Source organism: Saccopteryx leptura, chromosome 2 (genome assembly GCF_036850995.1).
Source record: "Saccopteryx leptura isolate mSacLep1 chromosome 2, mSacLep1_pri_phased_curated, whole genome shotgun sequence".
Taxonomy (NCBI): domain Eukaryota; kingdom Metazoa; phylum Chordata; class Mammalia; order Chiroptera; family Emballonuridae; genus Saccopteryx; species Saccopteryx leptura.
Window position 1 is genome coordinate 36,546,774 of NC_089504.1, and position 15,906 is coordinate 36,562,679.

General features: G+C 52.6%; 1 protein-coding gene across 7 annotated transcripts in view; it reads left to right on the top strand.

Annotated features, from left to right (window-relative positions):
* Positions 1-7,054, top strand: part of PAX5 (paired box 5) — a 180,868-nt gene extending 173,814 nt beyond the window's left edge. For all 7 annotated transcript variants that reach the window (XM_066367659.1, XM_066367655.1, XM_066367658.1 and 4 more), the window contains one exon: positions 773-7,054. In XM_066367659.1, the coding sequence (XP_066223756.1) occupies positions 773-849 (77 nt within the window). In that variant the 3' untranslated portion in view covers positions 850-7,054. The remainder of the gene's footprint in view (positions 1-772) is intronic.
* The last annotated feature ends 8,852 nt before the right edge of the window (positions 7,055-15,906 follow it).

Genomic DNA, 15,906 nt, shown 5'->3' on the forward strand with positions numbered 1-15,906 from the left:
GATTTCAGAATCAATACTTGCCACCTCCCCTGGGAAATTGAGAAGCTTACTATTTCCACCCAGCAGACGTGTGGTCTGGGAGGGCTCACAGGGCCCCAGCTGCTGTCCAGTGGATAAACCCAGTCCTGCAGCGTAGGGGCCAGGCGTGAACTGCAGTGTGGGGGAAAGGTCTGGAGCCGGGGGAGACACCCTGAATTCCAGGCCCAGCTCTGATCCTGAGGGGCTCTGTGGCTCTGGGCACATGACTTTGGTTTGTTGAGCCTCAGTTTCCCTGCCTGTAGAAGAAGCCAATGGCCTGGCACGTCTAACCTCTGTGGTTCTGAGAATCTGCTGGTCTTCCAGAGCCCCTCCTGCTTTCATCCTTGGGGAGACTTTTGACCACAGAGCGGACTCCTGGAGACCTCACCCAACGTGCGGGCGCGGTCGCATAAAGCAGCTGTGAGACAGGGAGGAGCCTAGTGCACCTGCAGGGCCCTCACACTGGTCCTGTCTGGCGGTCTCAGGAGGCCGCCGCACCCTGCCCTGCTTCGTGTACTCACAGAAAAGAGAAGTACTGAGTCTCACACACCTCAGTCTCCTCTCGTCCAGATCTCCTCCAAACCCAGCCTGCCCTGCTTCCTCCAGGAAGCCTGGCCCTGCCTGAGGACTCTTGTGTTCCCCGCTCCCTTCTCACCAGTACCATTACCCTCCTTTCTCTGGGCATTGGCCTCAGGCGTGGGACTGTGGGCAGAGCGTCGCCCCCCAACCTCCTCGCCCTCTCTCTCTCTTCCAGGCTCCCCGTACTATTACAGTGCTGCTGCCCGAGGGGCGGCCCCACCAGCAGCCGCCACGGCCTACGACCGCCACTGACCCTCGGAGCCAGGCAGACGCCAAGCACTTATGACACATATCACTGAGGGCAATAGCCTCCCAGCCCCCTCCAAAGACCGCCAGAGGGGCCCGACGAGACCATCCTCCAGCAAGCCCCTACTCACCTGAAACGTCACTTTCTTGCCCGGGACATTGGGGTTCTATGGTACAGCTGCTGGACTTCTAGACACCTGTCTATTTCTCAGTCGATTGGTGAGCTTCTCCCAAAGGTGACAGGGTCCTCCACAAACCAGCCGACTGCTCCGCACAGAACTGCAGGCCCAGCCTATCCTGCCAGTCCCCCAGCTGTCTGCCCCAGGTCTGGGAAGGAGAGCTTGCTTTTGTCATTTTAACAACACCTGTGTAAATACCTTCTTGCTTTTTTGTGGGCCCAAGGGTTCAAGTGAGCTGACTGTGCGCCGTTTTGCATTCAGCACTCCCTCTGTGTCACAGGATGTCTTAGACCTGTGCGCGGAGCATCCCCTCGCCCTGGGGGCCCCTGTAGCGTGGTGCAGAGCTGTCCATAAGATGGAGGATGCCCAGCTCGGGGCCCCAGCCTCCTGCGCATCGCTAACGTCTTCTCTAGGAGACTCCCTGGACTGGTTATGCTCCAAGCCCCCTGCTGAGACTCCTCCCCAAGAGAAATACACGTTGGGGAGATACCCTGGCTTCTTGCCTCCATTTCCCTGGGCCCAATACAGTGCCAACAGGTCTTTTCCATATACCAGACGACTCAAAGAACCATCTGGGAGATCCATCAACTACTGTTCTAAAGTAACATGTCCCAGGTGCTGATTCTGTTGTGGACTTTGAATGTTAAGGCTGGACGGGACCCAGGAGATCATGGTCCAAGGTGGAGCCTGGTCCTCTTGACCCCCCTACCCGACCCCCTGGCCCTTGGAACCGCTTACCTGAACTGGAATGTGTTTTCTGAGGCATTCCCAAGCTCTGATCACTTCGGACACCCACCATGGACACTGTCCCCACCCTCCAGGACCCCAGTGAGCGGATGCTGGGCAAGCCTGTTCTGCCATGTAGACAACAATTAACAGAAAGGACTCTGCTTGCACTGGAGACCACACACCTGCAGCAGTCAGCCGGAACTTGGGGGCAGCTCTCCCTGTCCTCGTGGAACCTGGCCCACAGCTGGGAATGGAGGTGCCGAGTGGAAGCAGGTACCTGACTTCACACTGTGGGTATCTGCCTGTTGATCAAGGGGCCGTGGTGGTGAGGGCCATGGCCAAGGGCCACAGGAGCTTGGAGGGGGAGATGTAGAACTCACGGGGGCTGAGTGGGCAGATAAAGCCAGAGGAGAGGGTTTGGGGGACAGAGGAAGGCCTGGGAGAGGGACGGGACAGGCAGCAAGAAAGTGGTAGGTGAACTGGGAATGGTTTTGAGACGGGGGCTCCAGGGACCACCAGCTCTCTGCCTGAGGCCTCAACCCTTGCATGATCTCCCTTGCTCACTCAGAACAGCCAGATGGAGGTTCTATCTAAATCTGGGCTAAATTATAGCAATGACAGTGCAATTTGTCATTTCATGTGACAGTCCCTGATGTCTGCATGTCACCAGGTTGGCAGAGACCTGGGACAGAGAGAGCTCACACTTGAGGTTATTGGCCATGAGAGGTCTTGTCCTGGGTGCACCTGTGTCTTGCGGTGGGACCTCAGACAAGACCTTCACCTCTCTGAGCGGGTTGCCTTGGGACAGCAGGGTTGCCTGCAGGGTCATCTGATAGCTCTCTCCTTCCTTCCTCTCAAGCAGGGAGCTGGGGCAGGCCCCCACTGCTGAGCAAGCATACAGAGGGGAGCACTTGAGGCCCACTAATATTCAGACCAAGGAGGAAACAAGAGCACCTAGAGGGGTAGAAATCGGTCTTGAGGAAAATCTAGTCCAGCTCCCCTCAGGGGAAACTGAGGCGCAGCTGTGAGAGCCCAGGACTATGCAGGGAGACACAGACCTCCTCTGGCCACCAGCACATGCCTCCCCTGTGCCCCCCACAGTGAGTGGGACAGAGAGAAAACTGAGGCTCAGCAAAGCGAAGTCCCCAGGCAGTGACTGGCAGAGGGGGCTGGGACCTGGCCCCGCCCCCGGGCACGTGGTGATGCTCTCGGCCCCGGCGAGGGAAGCTCACGGTGGGGCAGTAGGAGAGGGTTCTCAGGCATTGCCAAAAATGGGGTTCCCTAGGACTGTTAGAACGCTGAAGAAGCCTGGTCTCTGGGGTGCGGTGGAGTCCATGGGGGCACTGCAGGCACACCTACCCCCCTGGAGCCTGCTGGAGGGAACAGCTCCAGCCTCCTCCTGCCGGACAAGGGAGAAGAAAGGATGTTACCGGCCCCCCACCTTCCTCCCTTCCGAAGGAAGTGGTTGGATCAGGGGTCTGCTGCATAGACCTCTCGGCCTCTTGCATCCTTAGATCCTGGTCCCCCTTGTGGACTAAGGCCATTAATAAGAGGTCAGCCTTCCCTGAACACAACTTAGGAACTTAAGCACTTACTTCCCTAAGGCACGACCATCCTTCCTCAGCAGAGCCCGCCTGGCCCCGCGGGCACCCCTCCAGCTGTCCCTGCTCCTCCCCAGCCCTGTGATGAGCTCCCTCCATGCCTTTCCTCTCTCCCCCGGGGCTCTGCTGGTCCACAGGTCGCATCTGTATTCATTAGACGGCCACTTGGTTACTTGGCTGCCAGACAGAAGCACAAGAGCACATGATGCCCACACATTTTCTTATACTCGTAGCTGCTCTCACCCACTGGGCTCCCACGCTGCCTAGCGGAGCTGCCTGGGAGCTTGGAGAGGAGGGTCCCAAGGGACAGTTGTTGATGCCAGAGAACTCTGAATGGAAAACACAAGGCCAGGGCTTTCACCAGCACCTTGGCAAGAGGCCTGAGCATCTCTCTGTGGGTCTTCAGCCCCATGTTCTAGCTTTGAATTTTTGAAAAGGACATTGTGGACTTTATGAACATTTTTCATACTTTAGCGCCAACCTAGAAAAATTTGATGACATATCAAAAACTCAATATCCCTTTCCCAAGGTGCCATAGTTACGGTTTGCCCTCTCATCGCTGATGTTCCTTATGGTGCTTTGTGTTCTGTGACCATCCCCCTGGGGCAATCACGATGCTCATTTTACAGACAGGAAGTTTGAGATTTGGGGCTCACAGGGCAAGATAGAAGCGAAGTGAATGCTTAGATCTCCAGGCCCTGTTCGCTCTCAACAGAATCATGCTCCTGACAAGGGAGAGTATGTTTTAGAGACACCCTTCAGTCCCCTAGAAACCCCCAGACCCACAATGAGGAAAGAAAGAGCAGGGAGTCAGAGGCTGGCCTGATGGAGGGACCTGTGTGTGGTGGTGTTGCTGGTCCAACTTGATTCTCCTTAACACCAAAACCAACCTGCGGAGTCCCTATCCAGATTTACACCAACACTTCTGACTCATCTACACTCCTTTCCTGCTGTGCCCTGAGGCTCAGAGGCATTGACTGGCACTTACCCGAGGCTACACCACCACAAGGCCCGACAGGGCATGGACATGGCCCAGCTCTGACTCTCAGTGTCATGTGATGTTCCCTCAATTCTCTGCTGTGGATCAGAGTATAGGCCTGGCTGTGACAATATGCAGAAGCCGCTGAGCAGAGTCGTTGGGGCCGTCAGGTGCTCACAGATCTGGGAATGTACAGATCACAATCTCCAGGGCCCTGAACCACCTGCTTTCGGGCCAGGCCAGGGGAGCAACCTTGCAACTCGGGCAGGTCACAGGGCAGAGTGGGTGGGAGGACCTGGGACCCAAAGAGTGCTTGCCTCTTCCAATGGCATGCGAGTGTGGAAGCTTTTAAAATGCTCTGTCAACCAAAAAAGTATGCCTATGGGCTACTGGCCACCACTCGTGACCCCCAATCTGCATCCAGTGCTCCCCTTCTTCTTCACCTGCTTCCCTCCATTGCAAATTTGGAGGAGATGGGAGCCCAGGCTGGTGAACTTCAGGTTGTCCGGCCCCTGGTTTCTACCCCGTCCCTCCCTATCCTGGGTCCTTGCAGACAGTTTGGCCTTTGAAGGTGGGTGAGGTCGAATGTTGGACCTACCCCATTGGCTTTGAGGGTAGGTCAGTGCTACTGGGGTCTTTCATTCATGCAGGGAAGAGCCCCAGATGTGAGCACAGGGCACTGAGGGGTGAAATCCCTTTATGAGAAGTCACATCCCAGAGCAACTGCCTGCCTTTGGCAGCACCTGGCACCAGCCACCCCATTCTGGCTGACATTTCAGCTGAATTTAGCTCCTCGCCATGGGGAGCAAATCTTAAAAACTAACCAAGCACTCCTGACAAATACCTGGAAACAAGACATGCCTGAGACAGCTGCCCCGAGGGTAGAGGGAAATCGGGGCCCCTGGCGAGGCCAGGCCCTGGCTGGAGGGGGTGGGCCCCCCGCACTCTGAGCTGGACCACCTCTCCTGTGGCCCTACTGAGAGCCAGCCCTGCAGTCTCAGCCCTGTCTCCCACCCGGGAGCCTGCCTCTGATGGTCTCCAGGCACGCACACCTGTGTTCCTGGAGAATGTTTTCCTTTAGTTCCTTTGGCCTCAGGGAGGTCCAAGGCAAATGCTTTTCTTAAAAGGTAACAAAATACGTTATTGGAAAGTTGGACAGTCAGGCCGTGACTCCTAGCCAGCAGTCTGCCCCACCTTCCGCAGCCCCTTCAGCACCTTGTCCCCTCCTGTCCCCATACTTCAGGATTCCCTCTTGCATATTCATGGTGGAGCCACAGCATTGATCCGCACTTTCCCGGGGTCAGCTCCCTCCAGAGTGGCAGCCAGGTCCCCAGGGACGCAGGGAGGACTGGGAGCAAGCCTCTTGCCCACCTGCTCTCCTGACAAAGGGGGCTGTGCTTCTCTGTCGTGGCTGCTTGCTGGGAGCAGGCAGGCACCAGTCTTCCTTCGTCGGCTATAATTTTTCAGTATTGGGGTCCTGTCCTAGACACCTCCAGAATCACAGGTTCTAGAGTTTCAGTCCATGTGTTTCCAAGAGTCCCGTTTAGTCCGTCTCAAGTTGGGGGTGAACATCGCCACCATTCACGGAGTCTAGACGTTCTTCTTACCCCATCTGAGACCCCTCGGGGGCTCGTGGAGAATGCAGCTTTTTCTCTGTTTACTGAGGGAATCTCGATGGATTCTAAAAGTGGAGTGGGTTTCCTAGTGAGCTGGGCCTGTGGGCAGAAGGGAGAGGGCAGGAATCTGCCCTTCAGTTTGGGGCAGCTCTGAGCGAGACCAGGGCGAGGAGCCTGGGGAACAGCAGGGTGTCCTCCCCTCCCTGATGCTAAGGCCCGGCTGGCATAGGCCCAGCTGCAGCCTCGCTCACCCCAACCCCAGGCCCACTCTGTCCGAACACTGTGGACACTGGGCCGCCCTTATCCCCCAAATCATGACACTTGTCACCACATCCTTCATTTTCTCCAAAAGCACCATTAAGAACAAGTGATTTGGGATGATGGATTTTTGATCCACAAACAGTGCATTTCCCTCGGAGTGGAACAGAAAGGAAACCATTTAATGGCTCCCTTATTTTCAAGCATGAATACATTTTAATGAAACTATTTTATTGTATTTGAGGAAATGAAGAGTTGAACATTCCAACCAATCAATAGCCAATTAATTTCTATAAAACCGAAAAGAAAATAAGTCCTGAGTCTATTTGAAACTCCCTGCAAAGCTCTGAGCCTCCAAATCCAACCTTCCCCTCCACAGGTGCACATGAGTGTGCACGCGCATGCGTGCACACACACACACGCACACACACACACACACACACACACACACACATCTCGGATGTACCGGAAACTCAGAGAAAGCGCTGAGTCTCCTTGTGCCAGTTCTTGCCTGCTGTCCTCACCTTTGGTTAGAGAAGGTGAGCCGACCCGGCAGCAGCCCGTCCTGGGGCTCAGGAAGAGGCCAGCCTGCCCCCTGACCCTGAGCCGCCAGCACGGTGTGGGGTACGGGACACCGAGGGCCCCACTCCTTGGCCCCAGCTGCTGGGCTTCCAAGTTCAGGCTGAGGGTAGAAATCTGACTGGGGTTCTGCCCTGACTGTTACTGGAAGATGCCGCCCTGGTTTTTCACCCTCTAGTGGCCTTTGGACATTGAGTATTTGTAGAAATACAGATTACATTGCAAATAGAAGTCTTTGCCAGGAAGACACACGGATTTTGCTTTTCATTCTTTGACAGCTGACTTTGTCTTAGGGACTGACCTTCCAGCATCAAAGAAATACGTATCTACTGTATCCGCCAAAGTTTGTGATGCCTGCATAAACGCTTACTTGTAAAAAAAGAAAAGTACAAAAAAAAAAACAACAAAAAAAACAACAGAACAAAACCACAATTGAATTGCCTTTGAAAGTGGGAGATGATCTGTCTCCAACAGATTGGAAAAAAAAATGCTTCTTAAAAATGTGTATGTTTTGTATTTTTTTTTTCTAGTAGAAAATAACTGATTGGAAATGGTGGTGTTTTTTTTTCTTAGTGACGTGTGTTGCTTTTGTGTGTAATAATATTTGAATGTAATTACAGCAGTGCCAATTTGCCAAAGATGTTGGACATATTTTTCTTTTGTTGGGAGAAGGGCAGGGGCTGGGGGTGGGATTTGGGAGAAAATGGGGGTGGGGTTTTGGTTTAATTTTTTAACTTTTATTTTTCTGGTCAAACCTGGAATATGTGGTCTTATTCTAAGTTAAATGTTTGACTGCAAGATTTTTATTTTAGATTAGTTGGAGAAACTTGCAATAAGATTGAGGTAGTTTCAATATCTGTGTGTCTTTTCATGAGTGTTGTAACCTTTATGTGAGATAATTATTTGTAAATATTTGCCATAATTTTATTGGTTCCTAAAATAAAAGTAATTTTTTAAGTTCAGAATAAAGTTTGGTCTTGTTTCATTTTACCATCTCATGGATGGTCTTTGGCATCTTTGACAAAGCCACATGGAGTTGTGGGGAATTTTATTGGCTCTCCTGATGAAATTGGGGTCCAAACCAATCCAAGTCACTAGAATGGTGGTCTGTGGCCTGGGCAGGGGTGGAGAGATAATTTTATCCGGGAGAAGGTCCAGGGAAGCTTCCAGCCAGGGCTTGGCAGAATGGAGCAGTGATTGTATTTTTTTTTTTTTTTTTGTATTTTTCTGAAGCTGGAAATGGGGAGAGACAGTCAGACAGACTCCCGCATGCGCCCGACCGGGATCCACCCGGCACGCCCACCAGGGGCAATGCTCTGCCCACCAGGGGGCGATGCTCTGCCCCTCTGGGGCGTCGCTCTGTCACGACCAGAGCCACTCTAGCACCTGGGGCAGAGGCCAAGGAGCCATCCCCAGCGCCCGGGCCATCCTTGCTCCAATGGAGCCTCGGCTGCGGGAGGGGAAGAGAGAGACAGAGAGGAAGGAGAGGGGGAGGGGTAGAGAAGCAAATGGGCGCCTCTCCTGTGTGCCCTGGCCGGGAATCGAACCCTGGACTCCTGCACGCCAGGCCAACGCTCTACCGCTGAGCCAACTGGCCAGGGCTGGAGCAGTGATTGAACCCCCACCCTGGACTGGACTTCTGGCTCTGATTCTCACTGGCTGGGGAACCTTGGTTGAGTCCTGTAACCTTAACTTTGTTAGCTCTAAAATGGTCAGTAACATTCACATCACTTATTCATTCATTCAACAAATAGTGGGTGAGCATCTACTCTGTCCCCAGCACTGAGGACACAGCAGTGAACAGGGCTAACAAGGACCCTGCTAGCATGAAGCTTCCAATCTAGGAGCTTCTTGTGAGATTTAAGCTAACACACATCAAATCTGTGCTGTTACTAGTGTGTGCATGCACACATGCTCTTAACCTTGATCTAGGCTGGCTCCTAAAACTGGGTGTTCCCATATGCCTCAGACATACCAACAAAGCTCAGAGCCTGGAGACCTTGTCTTTGGGCTCCCGAGCTGCAGGCCATATCTGGCCAGAGCTCAGAGCTCGATGATTCGCAGTCCTTTGGTGGGAGGTACCTGTGCCTTCAGAGCTGAGCATTTTGGCTGCATGGGAGCCCAGAGGCGGCTTTCCAGCAGGGCCAAGGCAGCTGCAGACCTGAGCCCTGCCCCTGCTGGGTGGTGTCAGTCTGCAAGGGCAGGCAGGGACCGCTGCGAACCCTTGGCACAGTATGTGCAACACAGTAATTGCCAGAGATGGAGTAGGCGAGTGACCGCATGGGGGCCGTGGGCTGTGACTCATTCATATTTAATAAAGCTGGCTGCAGGGCCTCTCTCTATTCATTTCAGCAATGGATGGTGACGAAGGTGATTCCTGAGGGAGAAAGAGAGAGAGAGAGAGACTGCCATGGTGGAACCCAGGCCCAGCTTCCTTCTTCCCAATGCTCATGACTGAGAGACACACACTTCGAAGAGGAGTGGCAGCATTTTAAAACTGGGTAGACAGCAAGTGCCTCCACCCTGATGTGGCAGCCCTTGTCCCTGGGTCTCCTGGGATAGTGGCCGCACGCCTGCTCTCCTTGGGCATGGGACATCAGTAGCCAGGGTGTGTGTAGCCCCCACATGACCACAGAACAGAGGCCAGGAGCAAGTCCTGCAGTACGGGTGGCAGTGCCGGCCCTGAAGATGAGGCAGCTCCCAGCCCCACCTGTGCCCTCTGCAGCCATCACAGAGGGGCAGAGGAGTGCCTGCAGTCCGCCACGGGATGCTTTAGCATCAGGCCCAACCACTTCTCACTCCTGCGAGAGCCAGGCTCCGTGCCAGACGATGGGTACAGAGGTGACCTCTGGGGGTGTGGGCCGAACCTGGGCTGCGGAAAAGGCAGAGGGATAAAGGCTCCTAAGAGCCTTGGCTGAGGGTCTCGGCTCTGGCTCTTGCTGGTCAGTTTGCTGATGAAAGTCAACTTCCAGGAATCTTGGTTCCTTCACCTAAACCATGGGTATAAACTGCATAACATTTACTTAAAAAGTGTTATGAGGAACAAATGTTATACATCATGTGAAAGTTTTTCCAAATGACAAATGTGAGTTTTGTCAAGATACTTTCCCTGCTGTGAGGAAGTCAAAATTTTACATCCAAAGGTAGGAGTCTGGTGAGACCCTCTGAGCTAAGCTAGGTGCAGGAGGAGGGTTGCTACAGACTGAATGTTTGTGCTCCCCCCCCCCCAAAGAATTCATATATTGAAACTGAATCCCCGATGTGAAGATATTTGCAGGTGGAGCCTTGGGACGGGCTTAGGTCATGAGGATGGAGCCCTCATTAGTGGGATTAGTGCCCTGATAAAAGAGACCCCAGAGAGGTCCCTCATACCTTCCACCAGGTGAGGAACTAGGAAACAGGCTCTTGCCAGACACTGAATCTGTGGGTGTCTTGATCTTGAACTTTTCAGCTTCCAGAACTGCAAGAGATAAGTGTTTCTGGTTTAAGCCCCCCAGTTTATGGTATTTTTGTTATAGCAACCCAAAATGACCAAGAGAAGCCTGGAATGCAGAAATGAACCAACAAGGAACCTACATCTGGGGCAGGTGAAATGTGTATTTTAATTCCAAGCACATGACCAGCACCACCTATAGGCAGGGCAAACAGGTGTGGGCTCACAGAGGGGATTCCAATCAGTTGGGGGAGGAATGGTTTGGGAAGGCTTCTTGGAAGAGGTAGCTTTTGAGCTGAGCCATGAAGAATGGTCAGGAGTCTATCAGGAAATTTTAGAGAAAGTAGGAAGAAAAGGCATGCCAAGTACCCTGGCACAAAGCTCCAGGGTGCGGAAAGGGTTGTGTTGGGAGGAGACAGTAGACAGTGTACCTGTGAGAGAGCCAGACACTAGGGCCTTTTCCCACCTTCTGAGGCTCTGTGGGTGCCACTGGATCAGAGGCAAGGGCTAACCTGGGCTCTGGGTCAGAGGTGAGGGCTAGCCTGGGCTCGGCATTTCCTAGCCAATGGTGCTGCTCAAGGAGGGGGCAGTGGCGAGTGCGAGGAGAAGCTGAAGATCCTCCTTGGAGGCTGCAGAGCGGCTGGGAGTATACGGAGCGCCAGCCCCACAGCCCGAGCAGCTCGGGACCTCCTGGCTGGCTCTGTGGGGGGTGGGTAAGGAGACGATTCCAGCTGCCCCAACGCATGCCACAACACTGTCTCTGGGAGAGACGTGCTCTGCACACCTCAGGGAGAAGGAGGTGACCATCCCAGGGAGCCACTCAAGGGGAAGCCCCCTCTGCAGGACACACAACCACAGGAAGTTTGGGCCACTGCAGGCCTTAGCCTCCCAGGTGATTTTGTATGTCCTGGTTTTTCTTCAGTGAACATGCATTACAGACAATCTAAAGATAATTTTATTTTGCTTGATTCTCGTATGTGCCCTGAATGGGGATCAAACCCACAACTTTGGCATATTGGGCTGATGCTCTAACCAACTGAGCTACCTGGCCAGGGGCCAACAGTGTGGTGGTTGCCGTGGGGGGGGGGAGTGAGGGGCGGTGGAGGAGGAGATGGGGGATAAATGGTGATGGACGGAGGCTTGACCTGGGGCGGTAGACACCCAATGCAGCGTACAGAGGATGTGTTGTGAAATTGTGCACCTGAAGCCTGTACAATTTTGTTGACCAGTGTCACCCCAATAAATTCAATTCAATTTTTTTTTAATTAACATTGTTTTCTTGACTCATCTCACCAGCAGGCTGTGATGGGAGCCTTTTGCCAGCCCCACTTCAACCCAGCTCAGGGGCATCTACCTGAGAGCCCACTTGTATTTGCTCAGGCTGCCATAACACCGTGCCACAGAACAATGTCTTAAACCACAGAAATTTACCTTCTCACAATTCTGAAAACTCATGTCCAAGGTCAAGGTGTCGGCGGAGTTGGTTTCTCCTGAGGCCTCTCTGCTTGGCTTGTGAATGGCCATCTTCTACCTGTGTCTCCACGGGGACTTCCCTCTGTACTTGTCCAGTCTCCTCTTCTTATAAGGACACCAGTCGTGTAGGAGTAGGGCCCCACTCTAATGATCTCATTTTAACTTAATTACTTCTATCCTAGATTTAAAGCAACATGAGCCAACTTCACAAAGATCTTTTTTGCAAATACCCAGTTCTGGCGTGGGTGTGAGGAAATGGGCACTGCTCTACGTGGCCGATGAACTCTCTGACGATATGAGGCCAAAGCTGTCCGGCTGTCCCCAGGCCTGGGTGCAGCCCCAGGGACACCTGGCGGAGCAGGTGCTGCAAAGGAGCAGAGCAGGGATGCTGCACCCGGGCCGGCCGACCCCCCGGGCCTGGGGTTTTTCCACTAGGCTGGCTGCCTGCAGTCACAGAATGACATTTACAGCCCAGGTCAAGTGGGAAACATGGCGTTTCCAGCCCGACCGTGTAGTCTGGAAGGGCACGCGAGCAGCAGAGTTCCCACATTATCCACAAACATGTGTAAATATCGCGACAGCTCGTAATGTAACCAAGAAAAATCACTTCCCGTTGTTTCCCCTTCAGTGATATTTTCTGCTTGGCTGAGTTTGCTTAGCACACTGGAAAGGCCAACTCATCAGTTCTTGTTGTTAATCAAAAGCAGTAATTGTCCGAGTTCAAAGCCTCCTGACTTAGACTCTGCTGAATAGGATAACAAGTTCCGAAAATGCTAAGTAGTAGTTTCCATAAGTGGGGCCTTTTTAATAGGGAAGGCTCCCGAAGAGATCGGAAAGGAAACCTTCCTGTAAAGTGGAATGAAAACATTGTGCATACTTGATGGAGCTTGGCTGAAAGTCCTAGACGTTTTTAAAGCGTGTATGATGTGGGTGTAATGTCCTCATTTACTGTGTGCACCTGTGTATTGGTTAAGGCAATGCCAGTTCATGTAACAAAATAATTTCAATGTCTTCGCACAACAGCAGTCTGTTTTTCGCTCACACAACTGTTAAGTATGGGTGTTCCCGTAATTGGAATTTATTAGAAAGTTCTAGATAGAACCAAGATGTCAATAAAGGGCCCGCCTCCTGACCAGAAAAGGAGGCGGGGTAGCTTCACACAGCACAGCTGGAGAAGCTTTGGGAAAATTCAGTCAAGTCATGTGCATACCTCAAAGAGTTGTGACTCCTTAATAAACTGATTTCAAGCGCATTATCTCATTCAGTCCTGACACTAACCCGGTGAGAGAGGTACAGGTGTTATCATCCTCACTCTTACAGATGAGGAAACGAAGCCCGGAGAGCTCTGAGGTTTTGCCCCAGCTCACACAGCTGATAAACAGGGGCACCAAGAGGGGCAGCCAGGCTGTGTGACACCACAGCAGAGTCCCCAAGTGTCACCGCTCTGGCTGTGTGCCCAGTTCCTGGCCCGGCAGCAGGCACTGCCGACCTGATGCGGATGCCAAGGGGAGTTTCCTCCTCCCCGTGGGAGAAGCACTGGCTCGGCGACGCCTGCAGGCAGAGCTCCGGGGCCCTTCCTCTCAGGCCTCAGCGTGGCACTCCCTGACGCAGCTGAAAGGTGAACCCAGGAAAACTAAAATTCCAATAAAAATCATCAGTCAGCTGGGGGCTGCTGTCAGGATCTGCATTTCAAACTTAATTGCCAGTCGTTTTCTCCCTTCCTCAGCCAGTCAGTGGTCCTTGATCTGTGCTCCCTGCCAGGACCCGGCCGCACTGGGGGCTGGGAGTGCCAAGGTGAACTGGGCATGGCCCCGCCCTGGGGGCATGCCCCATCTGCTGGCGGCAGGCAAACCCAGGTGACAGTTATACAGCAGGAGGTCTTTGAATAACACCCTTTCATTATAATGTTGATGAGAGGTCTTAGGAACTTAACTCTTGCTTATGGTAAAACTGGCTTCTTAATATGTCATTTTGTAGGCCCTGGCTGGTTGGCTCAGTGGTAGAGCGTCGGCCTGGCGTGTGGAAGTCTCGGGTTCAATTCCCGGCCAGGGCACACAGGAGAAGCGCCCATTTGCTTCTTCACCCCTCCTCCTCTCCTTCCTCTCTGTCTCTCTCTTCCCCTCCTGCAGCGAGGCTCCATTGGAGCAAAGATGGCCCGGGCACTGGGGATGGCTCCTTGGCCTCTGCCCCAGGCACTAGAGTGGCTCTGGTCGTGGCAGAGGGACGCCCCAGAGGGACAGAGCGTCGCCCCCTGGAGGGCGTGCCGAGTGGATCCCGGTCGGACGCATGCGGGAGTCTGTCTGACTGTCTCTCCCGGTTTCTAGCTTCAGAAAAATACAAAAAAAAAAAAGTCATTTTGCTTAAAGTCACAGAACCTGTCAAGGACAATGTTAAATGAGGGTGTACTATAGGAGCAAGCAAGTCAGCAGGCAGCACCTAGGAGGTGCCATGGGACAGGCAGGAAGGACAGCAGGCCCGGCTGTGATGATAGTAATTGGCACTTCCGCAGAGCAGTTAGAATGTACCAACTCTCCGGGCGCTGTCACCACAGCGCTGTGAGGAGGGTCTATGTCTTCCCCAGATGAAGAGACCAGTGCCGAGGGGTCTGTCATTTTTCTTCGTTTCCGCGGAGAGATGAAGCTGTCTGCGGAGGAGGTGGGCCTCTCCTCACTGAGACGCCCACAATGGAACTGGACGTCCGTTTGGCAACATTGAAAGGCTCATGTGATAGTGACTGGACTGGTGGCCTTTAGGGTGGAAAATGGATTTTCACTCATTTAAAAGTTTGTGCATTAAAAAAAAAGATAACACACCCATGTGGTTAAAAAAATTCAAACAGAACATAAAAGTAGGTAGTGTCTTCCCCACACCAACCCCAAAGCTCCCAGTTCTCTTTCCCATGACTTGTCTCTTCTTATTCTTCCAAAGAGAATGTATGCATTATTATATAAGCATAGACGTAAATAGAGAGATTGTATGTATCTATATACATACACACATCTCTTTATTTCCAATATTTTCAGCCAGAGAATCGAGTTTCTTAATAAAATTTCTTTTACAAAACTCCAGTGTTTTCTTGGCAGAGATAGGAAGAATGAAAAATTTTTTCAAACCCTTGTCAAGTATTTATCTTACTGACCGTACTAGAATAGATCAACGATGAACGACTGGGAAAAAATCCAGAAAAATAATGGCTTGAACAAGAGAGAGGATTACCCTCTCTCCTGTGTGGAGTCTGGAGGCTGCTGATCCGGGGCCGAAATGGCAACTCAGCGGCAGGAGGTCTGCAGGGACCAGGTGTGTTTAGTTGTGCTTGGCCCTCCAGAGGCTGTGTCCCTCAGCTCCAAGGTCTAAGGTGGCAGCATCAGGATTTTAAGCAGCAGGTTGGAGGAGACAAAGGAAAGACGACCAGCTGTCTCTTGAAGAAGGTTCCAGGAAACTGTCACTTGACACATGTTCTTATATCCCATTGGCCAGAGCTGAAGCACAGGGTCACACTGGGCTGCACGGGATACTGAGGAATGTGACCTTTATGCTAAGTGGCCTGTTTGCCCAGTTACAAATTCTGTTACTCTGGGAAGAGGAGAGAGTGGGTGTGGGAACACGAGCAACACTTCTGCCACGCTGCTGTGTATCCATCTCCTGTAGCACACGGCTTGGTTCAGAGTAGTGACTCGTTTCATTATTTTTTGCAACTGATTGTTATTGAATAAATGCTTGTTGAATTCACTGAAGGGAGGTGGGAGATGGGACGCAGATTTGTGTGAAGATGGCAGGGGACCCAGGGTTTCTGCTTCAGAAACTCAAGAGGCACCAGCTGAGACGCCCCACTCCCCAGAGAGGACGTCATCTTCCTGCCTACTTCCTCTCACTCCCACGTCAGAAGGTCTTCGCCTGGGCTCAGCCTCGCCGTCTGCACAGTGGAAAAGGAGACAAGGTTGAATCACATGCTCTCCAGTCCTTCCATCTCAAAGGCTCAATGAGTCTGTGGGTCTAAATGAGTCAAAGGCAGAGACCAAACCTTGACCATGATGACTCAGGGTCCCAGATGAGAGATCAAAGATACTGAGAGCTCCTTGCACCTGGCCTTCTCCGTGGTGATGATCTTCATCTCTCAAAGAAACCCTCTGAAAGCCCAGGGCACTGGAGCCTCCTTGCCCAGTGAGCTGGATCTTAATCAACGCTGGCATCCGCCCAATGCTGGGGAGAAAATGGA